The sequence below is a fragment of the Orcinus orca genome, chromosome 3, assembly GCF_937001465.1.
Source record: "Orcinus orca chromosome 3, mOrcOrc1.1, whole genome shotgun sequence".
Taxonomy (NCBI): Eukaryota; Metazoa; Chordata; class Mammalia; order Artiodactyla; family Delphinidae; genus Orcinus; species Orcinus orca.
Genome location: NC_064561.1, coordinates 68,075,560 through 68,101,908, shown reverse-complemented (window position 1 = coordinate 68,101,908; position 26,349 = coordinate 68,075,560). Strand labels below are relative to the sequence as shown.

Genomic DNA, 26,349 nt, shown 5'->3' with positions numbered 1-26,349 from the left:
TAAGCACATTTTCCCCCCCTTAGGACTGGGAGTAAACTAGGTATTTCTCCCCTGATGTTGGCTGCAATGAATGGACATGTTCCTGCAGTGAAACTGCTGCTTGATATGGGTTCAGACATTAATGCCCAAATAGAGACCAATCGGAACACAGCTCTCACCTTGGCCTGTTTCCAAGGACGAGCAGAAGTAGTGAGTTTGCTTCTGGACCGAAAAGCCAATGTTGAACATAGGGCAAAGGTAAGCATTTTATAACTTGTCCTCTACTTCAGATATATTTTTAATAGAAAGAGCAACTTAAATTGAATGTACTATTTTAAATTGTCATAAGTTAAAACTGATGCCCCAATGCAGGACTGGAGAATAGTGCTATACAGTGTGTCACTGGCCATTGGTCAGTGGCACACTATCACCATTCATGACTTTTATTAAAGGCAGTGAAGAAAAATAGAATCAGTACTTTTTTCCAACTTCAGCCTTGAGTGGCTTGAAGAACTCCTTTAATGAGGCATGTGCTTACCATTGGTAAAAACCCCAATCAAAAAAATTGCTGCAGGGACTTCCCTGGTGGCACAGTGGTTAAGAATCCACCTGCCAATGCAGGGGACATGGGTTGGATCCCTGGTCCAGGAAGATCCCACATGCCGCAGAGCAACTAAGCCTGTGCACCACAACTACTGAGCCCACGCACCACAACTACCGAGGCTGTGCGCCACAACTACTGAAGCCCACGTGCCTAGAGCCTGTTCTCCGCAACAAGAGAAGCCACCACAATAAGAAGCCTGTACACCGCAACAAAGAGTAGCCCCCACTCGCCACAACTAGAGAAAGCCTGCACAGCAACAAAGACCCAATGCAGGGACTTCCCTGGTGACACAGTGGTTAAGAATCCACCTGCCAATGCAGGGAACACGGGTTCAAGCCCTGGTCTGGGAAGATCCCACATGTGCACCACACTACTGAGCCTGTGCTCTAGAGCTCACAAGCCACAACTACCGAGACTGTGTGCCACAACTACTGAAGCCCACGCGCCTAGAGTCCGTGCTCCGCAACAAGAGAAGCCACCGCGATGAGAAGCCTGCACACCACAGTAGCCCCCGCTGGCCGCAACTAGAGAAAGCCCGTGTGCAGCAACGAAGACCCAACACAGCCAAAAATAAATAAATAAATTTGTTTAAAAAAAAAAAAAGACCCAGTGCAGCCATAAATAAATAAATAAAAGCATGACTATTAAAAATAAATTGCTGCATAGATTATACAATTAAGACAACTAAAATCTAATCTGACCACGACAGATTACTTTTTGTATTACAAGTATTCAGTGTGACCCATTTATCTATTAGAAGTCCTAAAGAAAGCCATATTATTTTGGTAATGATACCAGTAGGAAAAGTCTTCTGGTGAAATGTTGGAGACTAATGAGCAAAGACACATGCATAAAATTTATAAAATGATATTTTAATCTATTTTACCCAAGTTTGAGTAGCATTTAAGGAGTTTATCCTGGGTTATTTAGCAAACTGCCTTTTTAGATAGAGTATATTCTAAACAAGATAGAGTATATTCTAAACAAAGTTTTCCCATTGAACATTGTGCCATATTTAATTTTCTTTTTATTCGTTTTAATATTTCTGTTTGTTGTGCAGAGCAGGTATTGTCTCATGTAAATTTATAACAGTAGAGAAGTTATGAAATTGTTTATTTTTTTAGCATGAAATTGTGTATTTTTTTAGCATATTTTTTTTTATTTTTTAGTAAGAGAAATCATTCTAGCATGTCTAACTGAACCTAACAATTTTCACTTGCTGTTTAGTAAAGCTTAAGAGTGAATGTTGCTTAGCTCTCTTGTGAGAGAAAATCAGAAATAGAATACACTTATAAGTCAATTGTTTCAGTCCCTTAAAGAAATTAATATAATTTACTCACATAATTTTTTGGTTTAAACAGACTGGTCTTACCCCTTTGATGGAAGCTGCTTCTGGAGGATATGCAGAGGTTGGAAGAGTTCTCCTAGATAAAGGAGCAGATGTCAATGCCCCCCCTGTGCCTTCCTCAAGAGATACTGCTTTAACAATAGCAGCGGACAAAGGTCACTACAAATTTTGTGAGCTCCTGATTAATAGGTGGGTAAATTTTATATATATTTATAGAATTTCTATGATCCCTTTCACTTGTCAGAGCCTTTACAGTTAATAAAATTGTTTTACTTTATTGACATTTTAAAGAACAGATTATTTGTTTGCTATTTTATAAAAGATGAAAGACAAATTAGAGAAAAATAGAAAAAGTCAGCCTCTTCTCATAGGAAACAAACTATATTAACATTATTTGATTTTTATAGGGGAGCCCATATTGATGTTCGTAACAAGAAGGGAAACACACCACTTTGGTTGGCATCCAATGGTGGTCATTTTGATGTGGTGCAATTGCTAGTGCAAGCAGGTGCTGATGTGGATGCAGCAGATAACCGGAAAATCACACCTCTTATGTCAGCATTTCGCAAGGTAACTTGATGTGGGGGAAAAAGGATAGAATTTGTTTAAAACTACTAAATTTTAAGTTGAAATCGTGAGAAAGATAAATTGGTCTTGAGGAATCGACTGTTTCTATATACAAACCTTTGCTGTCTTTCCACTTTCTTTGTGGCCAAATCTAAGAGCTATATGGTAGTTCCCTATAAGCAACTTGGTTGTTAAATCACTTGGTGTCTTGACTAGTTTTGTTATGTTTTTGTACATAAAACGTGAGATTTAAGGACAGATATTATATGTAGATGAATGTTTTCTCTACCTAAAGAACAAAAACAAGTGGACTCTCACAAAAATTTATTATACCTCCTGTATATATTAAGGCTTACTTATCTGCTCTATTTTACAAAGCTTTCCCATTGCAATTGTGATAACATGTAAACTACTTAATGTGGCTCACAAAGCCCTGCATGAATGGCTCATGCCAGCCTCAGACCAATCATTTCTACTCCCCTTCCCCTTTGGTCACTACACTTCAGCCACTGGCCTAGAATGCACTAAATTTTTAAATTCCTGAGGGCCTTTGCTCACTGGTTTTCTTTTCCTGAAATGTTCTTTCCCTTGCTCTTCACCTGGCTCACTTCTCTTCATCCTTTAATATCTACTCATCCTTAAATATCACTTCGCAGAAAGTCCTTTTCTAACTCCCAATCTGAAAAGGTTCTCTTGTTCTCTTTTATAGTTCACTGTTATTTTCCTTATCTCATTTTGTAATTATACATTCAAACATGCATTACTTTTTTAATGCCCATCTCCCCAGTTAGACTACAAGATCTATGAAAGCTAAGATTCATGACTGTCTTTTTCACCAGTGTTTGTGCCCAGTTGTTCAGCTCAGTGCCTGACACATACTAGATGATCAGTAAATAGCTATTGAATGAGAGCAGTGTAAGTTATGAGTCTTAAAAAAAATCTTAAATATTTACTTTTTTTTCAATTTTTTTCTTTCCTTTTAATTGAGGTATAATTTATATATAGTAAAAACACAAATCTAAGGTACATGAATTTTGATAAATGCATATACCTATGTAACCCACACTCCATAAAGGTATAAAATACTTCCATAATCCTAGAAAGTTTCATCATGCCCATCCTCAGTTAATTCCCTGCCCCAGAAGAAGCCACTTTTCTGATTTTTGTCACCATCAGACTAATTTTTTTTTTTTTTGCCACAACCGTGCGGCGTACGGGATCTTAATTCCCCAACCAGGGATCGAACCATGCCCCTTACAGTGGAAGTGTGGAGTCTTAACCACTGGACTGCCAGGGAAGTCCCCCCATCAGACTAATTCTTGAAGATTAAACGAGCTTTAGTAGGAGGGGAAACAATGCAAGTTTGGTTATGTTAAAATAGACGTACTTATAATTGATTACAGATCATCCAGCCCCTGATAATGGCATTTAGAAAGTGTTTTACCTAGATTCAAGTCATAGAACTCAAGATAAATATGACAACCTACCTCGTTTAGTTTCGTAAGATAGAGCCAAAATAATGCTTTGAAATCTAGAACATCCTCTTTGTTTTCGGACTAATTTCCCTTTTATATTGAGATTCATTTCACATCACCAATTTTTATTTTACTAATCGATTTATTCTAGGAGATATATATTTTTTAAAGTTTGTCTATTTTCAATGGGATGTGGGCAGATTAAATTCAGGAGAAATGTCGTTTGGTCCACCATATATTTCCCAGCATGTTGTACTTACCGCTTTCTGTTTATAAACTCAACACTGTTTCTATTTTCATAATTTCAATTTTAAGTTTAGTAAACTCTCAAGTGTTACTGTACCTTTTACCCTTAAATTTTTAAGCATATGGGCCAATTTTCAAAGTATTCTTTTGTGTATTTTTTGTTATACTTCTTACAGGGTCATGTAAAAGTTGTTCAGTATTTGGTGAAAGAGGTCAATCAGTTCCCTTCTGATATAGAATGCATGAGATACATAGCAACAATCACAGATAAGGTAGGTTTAATATGCTGTTGAAGCACATTTTTGTTCTTTGTTGAATTATATGCCAGAGTATATGTTAGCAGCCCGTTCTTTTCATCCTCTATGAGACTGATCATCTGATTTTTCTATGCTTTAGTTTCCCCATTTGCAAATGAAGAATGAGTATATTTTTTATAAATTATTTTGAGATTTCCTTCCTATTATGGACCATAATTACAGTGACTGCAGCTAAAGTTTATTACTAGACTATTAGCCTGATTAGAAAATTTTCTAAGAACACAAACTTTTTAGAAAATGGTACCTTATTTTGATTTTTCAATCAAAGACTAGACTCAAAGGATAGCTTAATTTGGTTTAGTGAATATTCAGTAATTTGAGGCTTTAAGCCCTGAACTTTGGTATACTTATCAGCTCAAGTTTTATTGGCCTGTTTATGTGTTCCTATATTTATATAATTCCATTTTCCACTATAGGAACTGTTGAAAAAATGTCACCAGTGTGTTGAGACAATTGTGAAGGCTAAAGACCAGCAGGCTGCAGAAGCAAATAAGAATGCAAGTATTCTTTTAAAGGAACTTGATCTGGAAAAGGTGAGTGGGAAAAATAATTTTCTTTATTAGAAATGGTTGAAAATCTAGTAGAATAAATTTGCCACTGATATGACCATAATCTTAACAAAATCTCTTTTTAAAAAATGATTAATAGATTATCAAACTACCATCAATTTTTTGATTCTGACCTATACATAAAAAATACTTTTAACCATATAAGTGAGGAATTAGTTTCTGAGCAGATCACAATTTTCCAAATAACATTACTGCCTAAGTGGTTTTAATATTAGTCTGGGAAGAAATTTTTTTAAACATTGGAAATCTTTCGTTTATTATAAGATATGGGCTATAAGTGGTTTATTAGATCCTTAATTAAAGAGTAAGTATCTAAGTTTCCTAGGATGTGTGGTAGTATAATTGAAAAAGTTAAAAAAAAAAAAAAGGTCGCTTTTCTGAGGCTTAGTGTGCTTACCTGGAAAAGGAGGGTGTTGTTATGAACCCAGAAATTATATTAAAAGAATAAATAGCATAATCAAGTAGAGTTATTATAGAAATGCAGGAGATAGCTTAATATTAAGATATTTTGTTGATGATAAAAGGAAGGAAAAAGATCATTTTGAGAGATGCTAAAATTTTGACATCAATTTTTAATTTTAAAGAAAATCAAAACTTGTAAGTTAAAAACAGAAGAAAAAATTGCTTACAAATCAACGAGAAAGGGATTTCCCTGGTGGTCTAGCAGTTAAGACTTTGCCTCTAATCCCACATGCCTCGGGGCCAAAAAACCAAAATATAAAACAGAAACGATATTGTACAAATTCAATAAAGACTTTAAAAATGGTCACATCAAAAAAAAAAAAAAAATGAGAAAAAGATAACTTGCCCAGAATGAAAAATGATCACGCAAATGGGCAATTCACAGAAGAAATATAAATGTTCAATAAATACATGGAGAATGCTCAACTTCATGAATAAACAAAGAAATGCACAGTGAAAGAGTGATTTAAATTTCTTTTACCAGATTAGGAAAACTTAAAATTTAAAGGTTTGGTAATAGATATTGATGGCTAGGGTATGCAGAAATTAGCCTTCTAGTATGATTTTTGATGTATGGTATAAATTAGTATAAGTATTAATGGAGATGATTTGACAAATGCATTAAATTAAAAAGGGTGCATACCTACTCCAGTCACTCCTCTTCTAGAAATTTAGCCTAAGGTAAATACTTTGATAAATGCTCAAAGATGTGAACATACAAAAGGACATTCACTGTTAAATTGCTTATAACAGGGGGAAGGGTATAAACCTTAAAGTTTTATCATTAGGAAATTAAATAAATTTAATACCTCCATGATAAACTTGATTACAGTTAAAATCAGAAGGGGGAAACTAATATTCATTTTAAAATGAAGTTTGAAGTTTGATGACTACTAAGGTCCCTCCTGTGTTCTATAATTTTTATTTTTGTGTAACTACCCAGGGATATGGTCAGCAATTCCTTAAACAGCCGTTTTGCTCTTATGCCAACCGAGTGATGAAACTGCATATTCAGTTAACAATTATTTTTTCTCTTAATGCTCAGCCCCTTTCTCATTTACATAGGGGGTTGACAGACTTTTTTTTTTTTTTGCGGTACGCGGGTCTCTCACTGCTGTGGCCTCTCCCGTTGTGGAGCACAGGCTCTGGACGCGCAGGCTCAGTGGCCATGGCTCACGGGCCTAGCCGCTCCACGGCATGTGGGATCTTCCCGGACCAGGGCACGAACCCGCGTCCCCTGCATTGGCAGGCGGACTCTCAACCACTGCACCGCCAGGGAAACCCAACTTTTTATTTTTTTATTCTTTATTTTTTTAATTTTAATTTTTAATTTTTTTGGTTTCGCCTCGTGGTTGTGGGATCTTAGTTCCCCTACCAGGGACTGAACCCAGGCCCTTGGCAGTGAGAGCGCAGAGTCCTAACCACTGGACCACCAGGGAATTCCCAACAGACTTTTTCTATGAAATGCTGAAGAGTAAATATTTTAGGCTTTGTAGGCCCATACGATCTCTGTCATAACTCCTTGACTCTGCTGTTATAGCACGAAAGCACCCATAGACAATGCCTAAATGAATGTGTTCCAATAGAACTTTATTTATGGACATCAAAATTTTAATTTCATAATATTTTCATGTCACAAAATATTCTTCTTTTTATTTTTTCAACCATTTAAAATGTAAAAGTCTTAACATTCAGGCCATAGTTTGCCGATGCCTGATTAGATAAGTAAAAATGTCAAAGAGTAACTTATGACTCAGAATGGTAAATTATAGTTTTGAGGAAAATGCTTTACTTAATTACCAGGACAACTGGACTTCATTGTCAGATTCTTATGGTGAACCTTTTTTAGATAATTTCCACACAAATATGAGTAATTTGATGTGTTTTCTGTTTGTTTTGAGTTTTCATTATGATGTGAGGTGACCATTACCATGTTCCCCTGTCTGAAAAAAATATATTTTCTAGTACTAAGCAAAGCAAAACTATAAAGTAAGGCGAAAGTAATTTCTATAATGGCCTCCTGTGGATATTTTCATAGTGAAATTTGTTAATACCTTATAAAAGCATAACAGCTGCATTTTATTTTATTTTTTTAACATCTTTATTGGAGTATAATTGCTTTATAGTGGTGTGTTAGTTTCTGCTGTATAACAAAGTGATATATACATATATCCCCATATCTCCTCCCTCTTGCTTCTCCCTCCCACCCTCCCTATCCCACCCATCTAGGTGGACACAAAGCATCGAGCTGATCTCCCTGTGCTATGTGGCTGCTTCCCACTAGCTATCTGTTTTACATTTGGTAGTGTATATATGTCCATGCCACTCTCTCACTTGTCCCAGTTTACCCTTCCCCCTCCCCCATCCTCATGTCCATTCTCTATGTCTAAGTCTTTATTCCTGTCCTGCCCCTAGGTTCTTCAGAACCTTTTTTTTTTTTTTTTTTTAGATTCCATATATATGTGTTAGCATACGGTATTTGTTTTTCTCTTTCTGACTTCCTTCACTCTGTATTACAGTCTCTAGGTCCATCCACCTCACTACAAGTAACTCAATTTCATTTCTTTTTATGACTGAGTAATATTCCATTGTATATATGTGCCACATCTTCTTTATCCATTCATCTGTCAATGGGCATTTAGGTTGCTTCCATGTCCTGGCTATTGTAAATAGAGCCACAATGAACATTGTGGTACATGACCCTTTTTGAATTATGGTTTTCTCAGGGTATATGCCCCGTAGTGAGATTGCTGGGTAGTATGGTAGTTCTATTTTTAGTTTTTTAAGGAACCTCCATACTGTTCTCCATAGTGGCTATATCAATTTACATTTCCACCAGCAGTGCGAGAGGGTTCCCTTTTCTCCACACCCTTTCCAGCAATAGCTGCATTTCAGTCAAACAAATGCCACATAAATCTATGGTTTTGCTTATTCTGGACATTTCATATAAATGGAATCAGACAGTATTTGGTCCTCTGTGACTGGCTTCTTGCAATTCATAGTGTTTTCAAGGTTCATCCATGTTGTAGCATGTATCAGTACTTCATTTATTTATTTTTTTACTGCTGCATAATATCCCATTATATAGATATACGACATTTTGTTTACCCATTTATCAGTTGATGGACATTTAGGTTGTTTCTATTTCATAGGTATACAAGTTTTTTGTTTGTTTTAACTTGGAATGCTTCATGAATTTGTGTTTCATCCTTATGCAGGAGCCCTGCTAATCTTCTCTGTTATTTCAATTTTTTTAGTATATATGGTGCTGAAGCAAGCATGGTGTACAAGTTTTTGTATGAATATGTTTTCATTGGGTATATATCTAGGAATGGAATTGCTAGATCATATGGCAGTTCTGTGTTTAACCATTTGAGAAACTTCTAGATTGTTTTCCAAGGTAGCGGCACCATTTTATGATCCTACCAGCAGTATATGAAGGCTTCGATTTCTTCATATCCTCACCATGATTTGTTTTATCTGTCTTTTTGTTGATTATAGGCATCCTAGTGACAGTGAAGTGGGTATCATTTTGATTTGATTTGCTTTTCCCTGATGGCTTGTGATATTGAGCATCTATCTCTTCATGTGTTTATTGGCCATTTGTATATGTTTGGAGAAACGTCTGTTCAGATCCTTTGCCCATTTTTTAATTGAGTTATTTGTTTTTTCATTATTGAGTTAACGAGTTCTTTATAAATTCTTGATACAAGCCCTTACCAGATAAGCAAAAATTTTTCACCATTTTATGGGTTGTCTTTTCACTTTATTGATGATCCCTTTGAAGCACAAAAACTTTTAATTTTGATTATGTCCAGCTTATCTATTTCTTCTTTTGTTGCTTTTATAAATGTGTGTTAAGACTGACATCTATGGGAAACCCCATGTATCATAAACAAAAATATCATTTCATTATTTATTTTAAATTACTGCCTTATTGATAAAATGAGATACCTACTTTATTTGCAGTCAAGAGAGGAGAGCAGAAAGCAGGCTCTTGCAGCTAAAAGAGAGAAAAGAAAAGAAAAGAGAAAAAAGAAAAAAGAGGAGCAGAAAAGGAAGCAGGAAGAAGATGAGGAAAACAAACCTAAGGAGAATTCAGAACTACCAGAGGATGAAGATGAAGAGGAGAATGATGAAGATGGTGAGAAATGAACCATCTGAATTAGTGATAAAATTCTTCTGTGTTTATCAACTTCATTTTGAGTGCTCTTTGCTCTCAAAACTCTCAAAACTAATTCTAGTTAAATATTCAGTTACTTTAAGCTGAAATAGACAGTTGACTTCCATAGTAAATACTTCTAAATATTTTACATTGTAAAGTGACACAGAGAAACTGAAGGGGGAAGGCAAGCACATAATTTGAAGACATTCAGTTGTAACTTAAGTTTCCCTGTAAAAACATTATGTATGTCCTAAAAGTGATACAGTAAGAGGTTTGCCAGCTTTTCTTCAGGTTCTTCTCTACCCTCTCCTTCCCCAGTTGGAAACTGGGAAGAGGTTCATTTCCTCAATAAATTTTTAACTAAGGTTCAGTCTTGAAGCTCTATAGGGTTGAGGTCCATTACTCTCAGAGTTGTTTATTGTACAGTCTGGCAGCGGTTGTAGTAGGCAAATAATTTTGCTCTATTTGACTTCTAATTCTAAAATGCTATTTGAAAAATTTCTTAAATTCAAACTATATTGTGATTTTTGTTTAGTTTATGAGACTAGCATTTCAGATCTTAAGAATGTTAATGTTTTATACCAAGTTAGACATCAAAATATGATATAGTATATTCTCACAACAGTAAAGATTTCTTTATTTACTAGTGAATACTGGTAAAAGGAAAATATGACCTAAGGGTCTGAATTATTATGAATTATTAGGTATATTCTGTCACAATTTGTTTTGAGATCTGTGGCTCTCAGTGTGATTTTTATCCTTTTTCATAATTTCAGTGGAGCAAGAAGTTCCCATAGAACCTCCTAGTGCGACCACCACCACCACAATCGGAATCTCTGCAACATCTGCAACATTCACAAATGTGTTTGGGAAAAAAAGGGCCAATGTTGTGACAACTCCCAGCACCAATCGGAAAAATAAGAAGAACAAAACAAAAGAGACCCCTCCCACTGCACATTTAATATTACCAGAACAACATATATCCTTAGCACAGCAAAAGGCAGATAAGAATAAAATAAATGGAGAACCCAGAGGTGGCGGTGCAGGTGGGAATAGTGATTCAGATAACTTGGACAGCACAGATTGCAACAGTGAGAGTAGTAGTGGTGGTAAAAGCCAAGAGTTAAATTTCACTATGGATGTGAATTCCTCTAGTGATAGGAGATACCCCTCACTGCTACTCCATTCCCAAGAAGAAAAGACAAGTACTGCTGCTTCCAAAACTCAGACACGGTAAAATTTTCTGACTTGTTAACTCTGCACCTACCTTTCCTTTTTCATGCCTGGCACAAGAACTTGAAGTAACATAAGTTGTGTTGAACAATTGAAGTCTACCACATTACCTGTCTTCAGCATTTAAAACTGAAATTCACCAGTGTCCTCCTTATCATGTGCTAGTTATGCAATGAGATTGTTAGAACTTTTAACATTCAACTTTGAAGCTGAAAATATTAGCGTTCCTTGATTTTAACTATGTCATTTTTATTGATTATATATAGTTCTTTTGGCTTCTGAATCCATTTTAATACTAAAATAAATAATGGACTCTTTGCCCTATTTCTATTTTTCTGAATTGTTAATAATTTGATATGCCAAATTTTTTTTTAACAAGGTTTTTGGGTTTTTTTATATAAATTTATTTATTTAATTTTGGCTGCATTGGGTTTTGGTTGCTGCACGCGGGCTTTCTCTAGTTGTGGCGAGTGGGGGCTACTCTTCGTTGCGGTGCGCGGGCTTCTCATTGCAGTGGCTTCTCCTGTTGCAGGGCACGGGCTCTAGACACGTGGGCTCAGTAGTTGTGGCTCGCGGGCTCTAGAGCGCAGGCTCAGTAGTTGTGGTGAGCAGGCTTAGTTGCTCCACGGCATGTGGGATCTTCCCGGCCCAGGGCTTGAACCCGTGTCCCTGCATTGGCAGGTGGATTCTTAACCACTGCGCCACCAGGGAAGCCCTGGTGTGCCAAATTTTAATTCAGATACTTCAGCAAATCTCTTGAGTTTCTATCTTAAAATTTATCATTTATTGGCCTTGATATTTCTCTTCTCAGACTTGAAGGTGAAGTGAATCCTAATTCCTTATCAACAACGTACAAGTCAGTGTCGTTGCCATTAAGCTCTTCAAACATAAAGCTGAATCTGACTAGCCCTAAAAGGGGGCAAAAAAGAGAGGAAGGGTGGAAAGAAGTTGTTCGAAGGTAAGTAGTATTAGTCTCGTCTTTTTAACTTTTCTCCTCTTGTGAGATGGTTATCCAGTTAATTAATGAATAATTTGAATGTGGTTATTATATTCAATAGCAATGCCATACTACATCTAGAGTAGGCTAAAGCAAAATTAGAAACAGTATGTAAATTTTGTATGCATATTTTATATGATACAAGAAATGTTGGCTTTAGAATAACAAAAAATATTTTATTAAAACGTAAGACATACAGTTTACAGACAAACCATACAAAAAGGTCACAGGCTTCTTAAGGGGAAGATTCAATTGACAGCAAAGTCATAATGCTATTTGTGAAGGCTATGATGTTTGTTTAATGGTCCCATTTTGATTCAGACAAGTTTGTCCATCTACAGCATTTAAATAAAGTTAGACTTCGCTAGAGAATCTATATCTGCTTTTAACCAATGCAGTTAGATCACCATAAAGAGTGGGGGGGAGCCCATAAAATTAAAACTACCTTCTCCCTCAAAAAAAATAAATACAAGTACCAACACCCCTGCAGCTAACTTTGACAACTCCCTTCATTCACACTGCTTTATACTTAAACCATGATGGGGGAAATGAATAAAAGCAGACAGGAGCCATTGCTTTTAAATGTTTCACACAATCCAGAAGGTATTTCTAGCCTCTGCTCATGCTTTACAACAGGGAATCAGAATAAGACATAGGTTTGCTAATGTGCACTTAATCACCAAAGGACTAAGATGTCTGAGTTTTTATTCTGTAATTTTTCTAAGACTTTGTGTCCATTAAAAGCAAACAAAAAAGGAAGAAGTCTTGGCAGAACAGAAGTGATGCACACTTGATGATCAGATTGATTTAAGTATTATTCATGGCCTAGTCTATGCTCTAGCTTTCAAAATAGCTACATATTTTCTTCCCAGTTTGTCTACATTAGGATATTAAATTTTGATCATGAAATGTATTTTAGAGTCTACAATTGGGTATTCTTCTGGAAGGTATAGTTCAAAGTTTGAGAGTCCCTCCCTAGGAGGGAATCCTGGCAGTCAGCAGTGACCACATGAAAATAATGGGTGTTGCTCTCATTTGGTTCTGCCAGCAAACACTGGGTTTCCGTGATAATCCTGCAGGACACCCAGGCCATCTTGTCAGATCCCAAAATCAGCCTCTGGTGTTTTCTCACACAAGTGGAAGTCCCAGGCTCCACTTGTGGATTGCTTTTTATGTACAAATCTGAGGCTTTATTTTTTATTACTAAGTAAAGTTGTTGACACTGATAAGCTGCCTTTATTCATTTTCAGTATGGAGTTTAACAATGTGGTATGCATTATTTTAATTTTGAAAGTATCAATATATGATCATTGCAGTTTAGTTAACATGTGATAGTTTATGCAGATTTGAATGCTGAGATCATGAGTGACTTAAATATAATTTTTTTAAATGGCAGTGTGTTTTTTACCTTCACTAAATTAAATTCAATATAATAAGAGGTCAGTTTCTAAAATAAAAACTTCTAGTAATTTCCTCTTTAAGGTTTGAGAAATACTATTCTACAAATGTTCATGAACATACTTACTGAGACATCTTTTTTTTTTTAATTAATTAATTTATTTTTGGCTGCGTTGGGTCTTTGTTGCTGTGCGCGGGCTCTCTCTAGTTGCGGCGAGCAGGGGCCACTCCTCCCTGTGGTGCATGGGCTTCTCACTGCGGTGGCTTCTTGTGCTGCCGAGCACGGGCTCTAGGCGCATGGGCTTCAGTAGTTGTGGCACGCAGGCTTAGTTGCTCCGTGGCATGTGGGATCCTCCCAGGCCAGGGATTGAACCCATATCCCCTGCATTGGCAGGTGGATTCCCAACCACTGCGCCACCAGGAAAGCCCGAGACATCTTTTTTAATAGACCTTTTGATTTCATAAGCTTATGTGTGGTCTTCATTTTGTAGGTCAAAGAAATTGTCTGTTCCAGCCTCAGTGGTTTCCAGGATAATGGGAAGAGGAGGATGCAACATCACTGCAATACAAGATGTTACTGGTGCCCATATTGATGTGGATAAACAAAAAGATAAGAATGGCGAGAGAATGATCACAATAAGGTAATTGTGAGATATACATATCGTTAGTTCTATGAGGAAATTAAATTTTATTAGAAGTACATTTTTGTTAGGTATGGTACAATCAAGAATTCTGTTTCATGATAAAGATTACCTAGTTTTGTATATTTTTGATCTTGTTCTGTTTTTTGTTTGTTTTCTCCCCAGGGGTGGTACAGAATCAACAAGATATGCAGTTCAACTTATCAATGCACTTATTCAAGATCCTGCTAAGGAACTGGAAGACTTGATTCCTAAAAACCATATCAGAACACCTGCCAGCACCAAAGCCATCCATGCAAACTTCTCATCTGGAGTAGGCACCACAGCAGCTTCCAGTAAAAATGCATTTCCCTTGGGTGCTCCAAGTCTTGTAACTTCACAGGCAACAACATTATCTACGTTCCAGCCCACTAATAAACTTAATAAGAACGTTCCAGCAAATGTACGTTCTTCTTTCCCAGTTTCTCTACCCTTAGCTTATCCTCACCCTCATTTTGCCCTGCTGGCTGCTCAAACTATGCAACAGATTCGGCATCCTCGTTTACCCATGGCCCAGTTTGGAGGAACATTTTCACCTTCTCCTAACACTTGGGGACCATTCCCAGTGAGACCTGTGAATCCTGGCAACACAAATAGCTCTCCAAAGCATAATAATACAGGCCGTCTACCTAACCAGAACGGGACTGTTTTACCCTCAGAGTCTGCTGGACTAGCTACTGCCAGTTGTCCTATCACTGTCTCTTCTGTAGTTGCTGCCAGTCAGCAACTGTGTGTGACTAATACCCGGACTCCTTCATCAGTCAGAAAGCAGTTGTTTGCCTGTGTGCCTAAGACAAGTCCTCCAGCAGCAGTGATTTCCTCTGTGACAAGCACTTGTAGTTCCCTGCCTTCTGTCTCCTCTGCACCTATCACTAGTGGGCAAGTTCCCACCACATTTCTGCCTGCAAGTACTCCTCAAGCACAGCTTTCTTCACAAAAGACGGAGTCTTTCTCTGCCATGCCAGCCCCCAAAGAGAAAGTGTCCACACAGGACCAGTCCATGGCAAACCTGTGTACCCCCTCTTCAACTGCCAACAGCTGCAGTAGCTCTGCCAGCAACACCCCAGGAGCTCCAGAAACTCACCCATCTGGTAGTCCCACTCCTGCCTCCAATAACACACAGGAGGAAACACAGCCATCCAGTGTGTCTGATTTAAGTCCTATGTCAATGCCTTTTGCATCTAATTCAGAACCTGCTCCATTGACTTTGGCATCACCTAGATTGGTTGCTGCTGATAATCAGGATACCAGTAATTTACCTCAGTTAGCTGTACCAGCACCTCGAGTTTCTCATCGAATGCAACCCAGAAGTTCTTTTTACTCGGTGGTACCAAATGCAACTATACACCAGGATCCCCAGTCTATTTTTGTGACAAATCCAGTTCCTTTAACACCACCTCAAGGCCCACCAGCTGCAGTGCAGCTTTCTTCAGCCATGAACATTATGAATGGTTCTCAGATGCACATTAACCCAGCAAATAAATCTTTGCCACCTACGTTTGGCCCAGCCACACTTTTCAATCACTTCAGTAGTCTTTTTGACAGCAGTCAGGTGCCAGCTAACCAGGGTTGGGGAGATGGTCCACTGTCCTCACGAGTTACTGCAGATGCCTCTTTCACTGTTCAGTCAGCGTTCCTGGGTAACTCTGTACTTGGACACTTGGAAAACGTGCACCCTGACAACTCCAAGGCACCTGGCTTCAGATCACCTTCCCAGCGAGTTTCTACTAGTCCAGTTGGTAAGTTATTATAACTATCATTACCTCACAGTTTGGGGCTTTAACAACATAATCTAACCTTCCAAAGTAATAAAGCATTTATTTTGTACATAATATTGCATGATCTTTTAAAGAAATGAAGGTGTGTCATAAATAGTAAAGACCCCTTAATGACTGCTGATTGAGTGGCCAAAATGTAGGTAAGTCACTCACATATGAGCTGCTTTATATTGTCTTTTATGATCTCTCTGCACCTTATTTCAAGGAAGTTATACCTTGTGTCAGTCCATTTTCTGAGAATTGGTATAAGATGATATTAATAAAAAAGGACTCATAGGATGCTTCAAGCATTCCAAATTTACAGACATTTTTTAAATCATAGTGATTGCCTGCATTTCTGAGATTAAAAAGTTTGGGTTACGAAGGTGTTTAGGTTACAGTCCATAATCTACATTCTTTGTTTTCAGTCTTGGGTGCTCAGAATGAATATTAAATGATGTCATAACTCTATCTTATTTATATTAGATGGAGCTATTTGAAGAGATCCAGTCATGTATAGGCTCATATTTAACCAAAAAAAAAAACATTTTGAATCAGCTGTTTGTTCTTTGAAATTAGAAATTAGCTGCTGAGGCAGTATAAGAAAGATTTAGAAAGATAAGAGGCTAGTGGTGGCTTGGAGATATTTGGAAAACCAGAATCTATTTTCCAGAGTCTAAGGGCCAAATTTTAGTCCAATCTCTTTGCTCTATTCTGAAAAACAAATTAGAAATTGTGGCTGACCTAGAATGGGGGTAATAAGAACTAGTGCCACTTAGCATTTTTCTTCCAGTTGAAAAACTGTCCCATAGCCCATCTTTCCTTTTTGCTAATTATAAACTGATCTAGGTAGTTTAAAATTTGTGAGTTTATGGATATGGCATAGCCTTAGCTTTTCTATCAGATATGTTTCCATTTACTTATCTTTTCAGGAAAACATAGCTGTTACATCATCTTTTGAATAGAAATAAAGCTTGCATAAGACAGTCTGTGGTCCAAAATATTCTCTTGGATTTTTTTCTTCTTTTCTATAAATAGGTATCTATTTTAACTTTTCATTTTGGCAGACTAATAAAAAGGTTTTCAGAGGCCCCAGAATGAAAGAAGAGCTCATTGCCAGTGCTCAGACTGTGGTAAAAATTACTTTTTTAATTAATCCTTGACTTGATTGGCACTAACTAATACGTGAATTTAGAGTGCCTTAGCTAGAGTGGGACTTCAGATCTCTCATATTCCAGTGTTTGAGCTCTTTGCACTCCACATTCTATATCCCAGAAGATGTGCAGATTATGAATGGCTGGAGAAAAGAAAGTCAAGGAAATCATCCATCTAGTTTGGTAGCAAACAAGGTTTGGGAACCTGAATTATTCAGATCTATAACATCAAAATTATTTATTACTAGTTAAAAAATAATTTTTTAAAAAAGCAAGCATTAATCCTTGACCTTCCTTCCGGGGTCCAGAATTGATTAAGCTTGGCTTCATTTCTTAACTGCCTGGGTGGTTTCTTTTGTTGATGCTCTTCTTTCATGGATATAGTTTAGTTTTCCTAGTTTTCAGGTAAGAAATAGTGATACTTAAAAAGACGGGAAAGCATGTGGAGAAACTGGAACCTTCAAACACTGCTGGTAGAAACTTAAAATGGTACATCATTTGGAAAAACAGTTCAACAGTTCCTCAAAAAGTTAAAAAGAGTTACCATATGATCCAGTAATTCTGTTCCTAGGTATATCCAAGAGAAAACATGTGTCTACACAAAGACTGGTACATAAATGTTCATAGCAACACGATTCCTAAGAGCCAAAATGTGGAAACAGTCCAATGTCCATCAGCTGATGAATGGAAAAACAAAATGTGGTATATCTGTATAAGATATTATTCTTAGTATAATGTATATTCTATATTATGAGATACAATGAAAGAAATAAAGTACTCATTTGTGCTACAACATGGGTAAACTGAAAACATTTTGCTGAGTGAAAGAAGCCAGTCACAAAAGACCACATATTATATAATTCTTTTTATATAAAATTTCCAGAATAGGCAAATCTAGAGAGACAGAAAATATATTAGTGGTTGCTTAGAGGTTCAGATATGGGGTAAAGGAGGATGGAGAGTGACAGATAATGCATACAGAGATTCTTTTAGGGTCGACAGAAATGTTCTAAAATTGATTGTGGTGATGGTTGTACAACCCTGTGAATATACTAAAAGCCTTTGAATTATATACTTTATAGATGAATAAGACCTGCTTGAAAAGTTTTGAATTTTTTATGTTGATATTAACTACTTTTTTCTGAAATGAGTACCTATAATCCTTTTCCAGATCCTTGACCTCTTTCCCTAAAATGTTCTCCAGAGAAAGCAATGGAATTTGAGAATACTGCTAAATTCAGACTCATGCAAACTAGATAGAAACTTTGATGTAGTTTGCAGCTGTTGATTTTTTTTTTTAATCAGATGGAATACTGAAATTATCTTTAGTTGAATAGTATGCTTTCCTTCCATGTTAGGAAGCAAACATTGGTAGGTTTTGTTACTCATCTTGCACAGGAAATGACTATAGTTATATAGATGAACAGCTATATTTCTAAGTGATGGGTAACACAACATGCTCTTATTTCATGTCCCCTCCAATGAAAGCTTTGAGATTTATCTAGAACATACTCCAGGTGACTGCCATTCCTAAACATTGGGCTCACATTTCTATATTTAGTCCTGCTTGGTGATATTCTTCTGGACTGTAAGAAAAAAATAGTTTGGGGACATACAGTATGATATAAATGGATTCTTATTGCTGTGATCCACAAAATAAACTGCATTCTTTCTTCTTTTTTAAAGAGGAATTAGGTAAGCTTTGGACATTCATTTTTAAAGCCTTGGCTAATTTGATGTCTTGGACCTGTTTTTATTTCAGGGTTACCATCCATTGACCCATCAGGCAGCTCCCAATCTTCCTCTTCTGCTCCTCTGACAAGTTTTTCCGGCATACCAGGAACTCGGGTTTTCCTGCAAGGGCCAGCTCCCGTTGGGACTCCCAGTTTCAACAGACAACATTTTTCTCCCCACCCTTGGACAAGCGCCTCAAACTCATGTAGGAATCCTGGAGGAACTCTTCCCAAACAGTCTTGAATAAGTTATTAAACCATTTGTTTCAGGGAACGCTATATTGTAACTTTAGTAATCTAAATTGTATGCGAATACCCAAGGTTTGTATTGCAGTCATGTCAAAAATTATCAGTCATTTATAGGATAGAAAACTTGAGAAGGGTCAGGCTATTCTTCCAAGCCAGAATTGAGATTACACTGAGACTTGGATCAAGAAAAGAGGCACTGGGCTTCCCTGGTGGCGCAGTGGTTGAGAGTCCGCCTGCCGATGCAGGGGACACAAGTTCGTGCCCCGGTCCGGGAAGATCCCACATGCCGCGGAGCGGCTGGGCCCGTGAGCCATGGCTGCTGAGCCTGCGCGTCCAGAGCCTGTGCTCCGCAATGGGAGAGGCCACAACAGTGAGAGGCCCGCGTACAGCAAAAAAAAAAAAAAAAAGACACTACAAGTAGTTTTATAAGACCCTTTGGGGACAGTATTGTGAAATAATTTCTTAGGTCTGAAAAGAAGTTGAATTTAAGTATCTGGTCAGTTTGGTATGATTCCTCATTTATTTTTACATTTGAGGAAACTGTATGATTGCCATTTATAAGTGAAAATATTCCTCTGTTCTGACTTATTTCAATATTTAGAACAGATAAAGTTCTAAAAGGATTTGAACAGGATTTGATTTTTTTTTAAATGAGCATCATGAGAAAGTCAGTGAGTATTGGCCCTTTGACAAGGAAAACTACCCATATTACCTGAGAGTCCCATTAAGAAACAAAGCTGTGAATTGAATCCTACAATGCTTCACTAACATTTAACCTTCCTTCCTTATGGGGAAAAATAAGGGGCTGTAGAAAGAGAAAAAAGAAAACAGCTAATAATTACAGAGGACCAGCAGCTATTTTCCAGATAATATGATAGTTACCGTGCAAACATAGCCACATTTAAGTTAATTTAAAATGTGACAATATATGTTTTGAGAAGATTTTTTAGAACTACAGTAAGGGGAATTCCCTGGTGGTCCAGTGGTTAGGACTCTGCGCTTTCACTGCCGAGGGCCCGCGTTCAAACCCTGGTGGGGAAACTAAGATCACACAAGCCAGCAGAACTACAATAAGAATAAATACGACCTTCTTCCTTTCTAGCCTTGGTCAGTTCAATTTGAAAAAATTCTTTAGACTAGTCTGTACTTACTATATTTTTAGACTATTTGTTTATACTTACTACAGGCAGAAGTAGTATAGGATAATATTTATAGAACTTATATATTTTCTTTTTTTTTTAATTTACTTATATATTTGGTTGTACCAGGTCTTAGTTGCAGGAGGTGGGCTCCTTAGTTGTGGCATGCAAACTCTTAGGTATGGCATGCATGTGGGATCTAGTTCCCTGAGCAGGAATCGAACCTGGGCCCCCTGCATTGGGAGCATGGAGTCTTAACCACTGCTCCACCAGGGAAGTCCCTGTATATTTTCATTTGAATGATCTTGTAAAATGAAAATTTTTTTCCAGAACCTATGTTGTGGAACAGATCTTTCCAACAAGGTTTCTCATATTCTTATAATTAGTTTTTATATGTAATAAAACAATAGAGAAATATTTTGCCACCAGGTGACTCTCCTATTCCATCTGTTTCTTCGGGATCATCTTCACCTCTTTCAGCCACTTCTGCCCCACCAACATTGGGCCAACCGAAAGGAGGCAGTGCCAGTCAGGATCGAAAGATACCTCCCCCCATTGGAACAGAGAGACTAGCCCGGATTCGGCAAGGAGGGTCTGTTGCACAAGCCCCTGTGGGGACCAGTTTTGTTGCTCCTGTTGGACACAGTGGAATCTGGTCATTTGGCGTCAATGCCGTGTCAGGTACAGTTACAGCGTCCTCTGTCTGGAGGGATATCTTGAGTAAGTTGTGGGGTTTTGCCATTTAAACTTAGTTCCTGCACTTAACCAGTAAGGTTGTTTAAACCTTTGAGGAGTTCAGTCCAGTCTCAAAGTCTGGAATGTTAGTTTGGAGTATACATAATAATAGATGTAATATGTATGATAGTAATATATATAAAATAATAAATACAGACTTGATTAGAAGTAAAAGATTCAAAGCATACTTCCTTTCCTTCTTAAGCTTTTCATTATAGAATAGGACAATCATTTGATTTCTTTCAGAGAGCACTTAATCTTTTGCAGGACAGGTAGAGTGTTTGGGGTATTCAGAGTACTCCACCCAGTTTTCCAGGAACTTGTATTTTGGTTTGCAAAGATTTTCATGAATGTGTCCTGAGCTTCTCAAAGGAATGCTTTTGATTAAATTTAGTATGAAAAAATCCAGTGGTAATGTTTTATTTTATTCCAAATAAATATCTAACCTTGATCTCATTTCTTCTTTCTAGAAGGCTTATCAGGTTGGTCACAGTCTGTGATAGGGAACCATCCAATACATCAACAATTATCAGACCCAAGCACATTCTCTCAGCATCAACCAATGGAGAGAGATGATTCTGGAATGGTAGCCCCCTCTAACATTTTTCATCAGCCTATGGTAAGCAGTTTTGTGGATTTTTCTAAAGTGAGCTGACAAACATCATTGTAACTTGTTTAACACATTGCCAGCTAATGTAGTCACATGTTAAGGAGGAATTTGTACTGAAATAATTCTCCCTTTTGGTATAACTAGTTTGTTTCTATGACTTTGCCGGATCTTTTATCCAGTTTCAAAAGTGGATTATGTTGTTTACATTAGTTTGTCCTCAAACTATCCTGAAGAAGCCCCCATCTTCCCTCCAAAACCTGAGAGATTTGGGTTTTGCTGCTTTGCATTTGGCTGCCACAGCTTAGAGAGAAGCCTCTTCCTCTCTGAAAAGCTGGCTGTGAGCTCCCCATTGCCCTCTTGTCTCATCTGAGAGCTTCCAGGCTGCCATAAAGCCAGATTGTGGCTGCAAGCAATCATGTAGAATTCCCCTTTTCTTGGCAGAAGCTTATTAGTAAATCCTAAATATGGAAAGTTGAGGGTATTATATGTGTCCATCAAGTATTGGGAATTTCCTGATGATTTGATATTGGATTTAGTTGTTTTGTTTTGTTTTTCTGTTCTCATTGAAAAATGTTGCTGACACAAATAACCACTTTTGGTTTCCCAAGACTGTACAGTGTTGCTATACTTACAGGATACTCTGGAGTTCTTTGAATGAAGGGAAATAAGAATCTATGCTGGTATTGTGGAATCATCATTTACAATCACTTCATGATTACACCTTTCTGCTGTTTTAGGGTCTACCAATTTCCATGTATGGAGGCACCATAATACCCTCCCATCCTCAGCTTGCTGATGTTCCAGGAGGCCCTCTGTTTAATGGACTTCACAACCCAGATCCTGCTTGGAACCCTATGATAAAAGTTATTCAAAATTCAACTGAATGCACTGATGCCCAGCAGGTAAAATGGACTTAATGCTCTTTTATTTTTCAGATTTATGATGTCATTCTTTTAATTCTTTGGGTAGTGCAAGTTCTGAATATCAAAAATCATGACATCTGACTACCTTGAACTGAATTAAGTTTTTCAATATCAAGATGATGCTACTTAACATTTTATCTCATGTATGTGTATTCTTCCTAGGCAGAAACAGTGAATTACCATTGCATTTATATATTCATTTTGTAAATGTCTAAAGATTCCTAATTAGAAATTCCAATTTTTCCTCCCCCTTTTCAGATTTGGCCTGGCACGTGGGCACCTCATATTGGAAACATGCATCTCAAATATGTCAACTAAGTTAGAAGGTCTTACTCTTTAGCCTTGTTTGAGAAACTTTTGACCTTGGAAGAACCCTGGGGATTTTTTTTAATGTGCCTAAGAAATATTCTCTGAGGCTTTAGCAATGGAAATTTGATTGCCCATTGTATATGAACAAAGTGATTTCCTATCCATCTGATTATGTTCTCTGGTTAGTTTAGCCATTTTGAAATTAGTGCTTTGGGCTAAACATACTGAATGCGATTTGTATGCAGAAGAGAATTAGATGATTACATGTTTCAACCTTTTAGGGTGGTAAATACATGTACAATTGTTTACATACTTAAAATGAAAAGGTTGAGTAAATTTCTTGTCATATAGTGGCTCTACTTAATGTGGCCTGTATTAATGTGAAATATTTACCAGAATATTCAATAAAAAGATGAACAGTGTTTAGAAGTGGGGTGTGATCCTTTCAGTGGTCATGCAGGTACTACCCAATCCACAATCATACTGAACCAGGTTGTTAATACCATATTTGTGATAGGCTTCTCACATTTTACACTTTAGAGTCCATTCTTAGCCTGCCTTGAAAAAGCACTTTTAAGACTAGTTGTATACTTATTCTGTGTTAAACATTCCTTGTTCTTTTGTTCTCTTCTGTATCATTTTAAAAGTGAGAATGTTTCAAGCCCCTGCAATGTGTCTTATCTGACTTTAGCAGATAGGCCATTAAAAGGTTTAGCTCTTTGTGGATCATGAGTATGTCAATAAGAACAACAGGATTTCAGTCAGATGACACTGAAAAAACTTAGGGACACCCAAATCATCCTTCAGATTCCTTTTGTGCTTCCTGACTTTTTAATCTAAAGATTATATTGGTTATAGGTGTTTAAGTTTTATTTGGGTTGGGACATAGGAGGGGGTGGGGGTGACTCCTTTAATTTTGTTGTATTGTTGAATCAGCTGAATAATGTCTATAAATATGTGACTAATTCTGGGCTTAGTTCCATGAAGAGCCAATATGGTCAACAGGCTAAACTCATGAACACTGGAATGGAGTGCTTTGGCCAAACTATAGGCTATGCCAAGAATCTGATGCAGTAGAGAAGAAAAAACTAGCCCAATGAAAAGAACAGTCATCAACTTGACTGTTCATGTTTTAATATGGTTGAATTACCTGGTCTTAGATAAAAGCGAACTAAAAAAGAAAACAAGAAAATGTTTGAGGTGATAGAGGAGCCAAAACACACATTAAGGCAAAGAAGGATGCACAGAAAGATAATAACTAGGGGCAGAACCATACCAGAAGCACTTTTCTATTCTCCTACCAACAGAAGTTCTTAATCTTCTCTCCCTTGCTCCTAGAGCTGCCACTAGATGAGACACACCATGTTTGTTCTGTGTTAGACATACCTGGTTGGTTTGTCTTCCATATCATTTTACATATGAGAGTGCTTCTGTAAGCTCATTTCTTATTTTCTGTTTTGAATGGATTTGGAAATTATCACTGGTATTGAAGCTGCTGCCTTTGTAATGCTTAATAACCACATCAAGTAGTCTCAAGAGACCCCCTTGAGGGGACCAAAGGACCCCTGGGATCACCTACATATCTTGCTGTTTCCACTTACCACTAATAACCAAAAAAATCACCTAATATTAGTGAAATGAATGAAACTACTCTTGATGAAACATATACTAGAGAGAGATAATATTAAGTAAATTATTCAGTGGGACAAAAAGTGAGTTTTGTTCTATCTTAACTATTTAAAGTACACTTGAATTATTGGAAGAGCTCTTCCAATATCTTCTACACCTTGAGGACGACAGAATGAGAAATTTTATCTCAGATCAGGAACTAGAACCCATAAGAAGAGGACGCAATTATGAGAAACCCCTAGAAGGATTAGGAAAAAACAGGAGCTGTGCAGTTTGTAGCAGTTATTTAGGATACTCTACTTCCTGCCCTCTTACCACCACTGCCTTCTTTTCTTTCTATTTGAATCCCAGTAACCTACTCCCCACTCCATTTTGCCTGCTAATCTCTTCCTCTGTCTTGCCTCTTCCTGGCATTACTTTACTGCTATTTTACCAACCTGAACCTTGGATTAAATCTAGCTCAGGTAAGAACTTAATCACTTTCAGAATATACAAGGGATTTGTGGGGAGGCAGAACGGGTAGAGTGGAACAAGAGTCAGAAACCTAAATTCTGTTTTCATTTCTGCCACTTTAAGCTATATGACCATAGGCAAATCATTTCTCATCTCTGGGCTTCACATTCATCATCTGTAAATGAAACAATGTAAATGAACTCAAAAGGGTCTCCTAGTTCTAACAGATTCTCTTGTCTTGTGAATGAGAATGTATGGTATGGGACTACTAGAAGCCAGTACATTGCTGAGATTTGAGGGCCCCTACCATTTGTTCTTACATGGAATCAAAAATCTGCTGTTGTGAGAGCCATTATTGATTTTGGGAATTTAGTGGAGGCAGAAGAAAACCTTGCATACCCATAGTGAGCCCTCAAGTCATTAAGAAACATCCTGCTGAAAAAAAAAAAAGGAAAAGAAAAGAAACATCCTGCTGAGGCATAGATCAAGCCCTATGAGAATAACAGCTCATTCAAGGAACAAAACTGTATCATCAAGGTTTCTGGACCCACTTATTTCAAGTAGTGTTCAATGTAATGAAATACCACCACCAATAAAATTCTTGATGTTTTTAAGACCCTTTAAACCTATTGTGGCTACAGTGTGCTGACTTGCCCTTTTATAGGCCAGTCTGCTTCCTTCAGTCCCTGCTCTCAAAGGGGAAATCTCATCACCTCAACTAACGAGACCGAAGAAGAGAGTTGGACAGCCAATGGTGGCCTCTCCTAACCAGAGGTAAGAAATCTCAGGACTTGGAACTGTAGTTTCCATCTTACAGATTCTGGCCAAGTCCTCTTTCCAATGTCAAAGTTAGTACAGGAGGGTACCATCCTTAGTTTGAGGTAGCTTTTAGAAGGGGAAAGGCTGGTCATATTAGAGTTTCAAGCCAAATAGAGGAGTACAAGTAGTATACATGGTTCTGTCCAACTGTTTAAGACCTTTGTACCACATTGTAAACCCAGGAAGAGGCAAACAAACTGTAGGAAAACAGCTTCTGAACATCTTGTTCTCTAACTAGCCCTAGAGCTCTTCTACTAAGAATTGTGGATGGTTGTGACGTCTTCCCAGTGGACCCTGTCCTGGGGTGAGGGACTCTGATAATGCTGCATTTTCTATTCCTCAAAGATTTGTCACCATGTGTCAGTGTTATTTGACAGGTTACTTTACCTTCACTCTCTCCTGTAGGAAATGGGTGAGAGAAACTTGAGTGTGTTAAGACCACCTCCAAAAAAGAAAGCAGGAGCTTGGGCTTGAAGACCTAATTTGGAAAACAAGATTGTGAATCTAATGCTCAGATTGCAAACCTATTTTGTGACTACTTTTCACCTCTTCCTGTTTTATCTTAATGGTACTGATGTGAGTTCAAAGTAATTTGCCTGGTGGCAGAGACCTGGTATTCCCCTACAGGTTTAATCAGATCTCTGGGGTTGGGACCTGAGCATAAGTTTTTTTTTCTTTTTTGGAAGCTTCTATACTCTAATGGGCAATCAGTGTTGAAAAACCTCTGATTTAAACTCTTCGTCCTTCATCCTGGTTGAATGGATGATGAATCTGGTTTTCTCTCTAAAACCAACTGCCT

The 26,349-nt window shown here is 37.4% G+C and overlaps 1 protein-coding gene and 1 non-coding gene across 14 annotated transcripts in view; one reads left to right on the top strand and one right to left on the bottom strand.

The window, feature by feature from the left end:
• Positions 1 to 26,349, top strand: part of ANKHD1 (ankyrin repeat and KH domain containing 1) — a 123,442-nt gene that overhangs the window by 91,093 nt on the left and 6,000 nt on the right. For 8 of the 13 annotated variants that reach the window (XR_004477137.2, XR_004477136.2, XR_004477135.2 and 5 more), the window contains 15 exons: positions 24 to 237; positions 1,945 to 2,120; positions 2,339 to 2,501; positions 4,396 to 4,491; positions 4,953 to 5,069; positions 9,537 to 9,711; positions 10,509 to 10,965; positions 11,777 to 11,923; positions 13,852 to 14,001; positions 14,167 to 15,779; positions 18,714 to 18,890; positions 20,502 to 20,753; positions 21,278 to 21,426; positions 22,155 to 22,319; positions 25,396 to 25,505. Coding sequence is in view for 9 of the 13 variants with exons in the window: in XM_033406633.2 (XP_033262524.1) it covers positions 24 to 237; positions 1,945 to 2,120; positions 2,339 to 2,501; positions 4,396 to 4,491; positions 4,953 to 5,069; positions 9,537 to 9,711; positions 10,509 to 10,965; positions 11,777 to 11,923; positions 13,852 to 14,001; positions 14,167 to 15,779; positions 18,714 to 18,890; positions 20,502 to 20,753; positions 21,278 to 21,426; positions 22,155 to 22,319; positions 25,396 to 25,505 (4,161 nt within the window). In the remaining 4 variants the exon portion in view is untranslated. Of the gene's footprint in view, positions 1 to 23; positions 238 to 1,944; positions 2,121 to 2,338; positions 2,502 to 4,395; positions 4,492 to 4,952; positions 5,070 to 9,536; positions 9,712 to 10,508; positions 10,966 to 11,776; positions 11,924 to 13,851; positions 14,002 to 14,166; positions 15,780 to 18,713; positions 18,891 to 20,501; positions 20,754 to 21,277; positions 21,427 to 22,154; positions 22,320 to 22,598; positions 25,197 to 25,395; positions 25,506 to 26,349 lie in introns of those variants that run through there. The other 5 variants (XM_033406634.2, XM_033406636.2, XM_033406639.2 and 2 more) reach the window with 3 other exon arrangements.
• On the bottom strand, positions 8,741 to 8,848 carry LOC117196786 (U6 spliceosomal RNA). Its single transcript, XR_004477153.2, has one exon. It is a non-coding gene; the product is annotated as a U6 spliceosomal RNA (small nuclear RNA).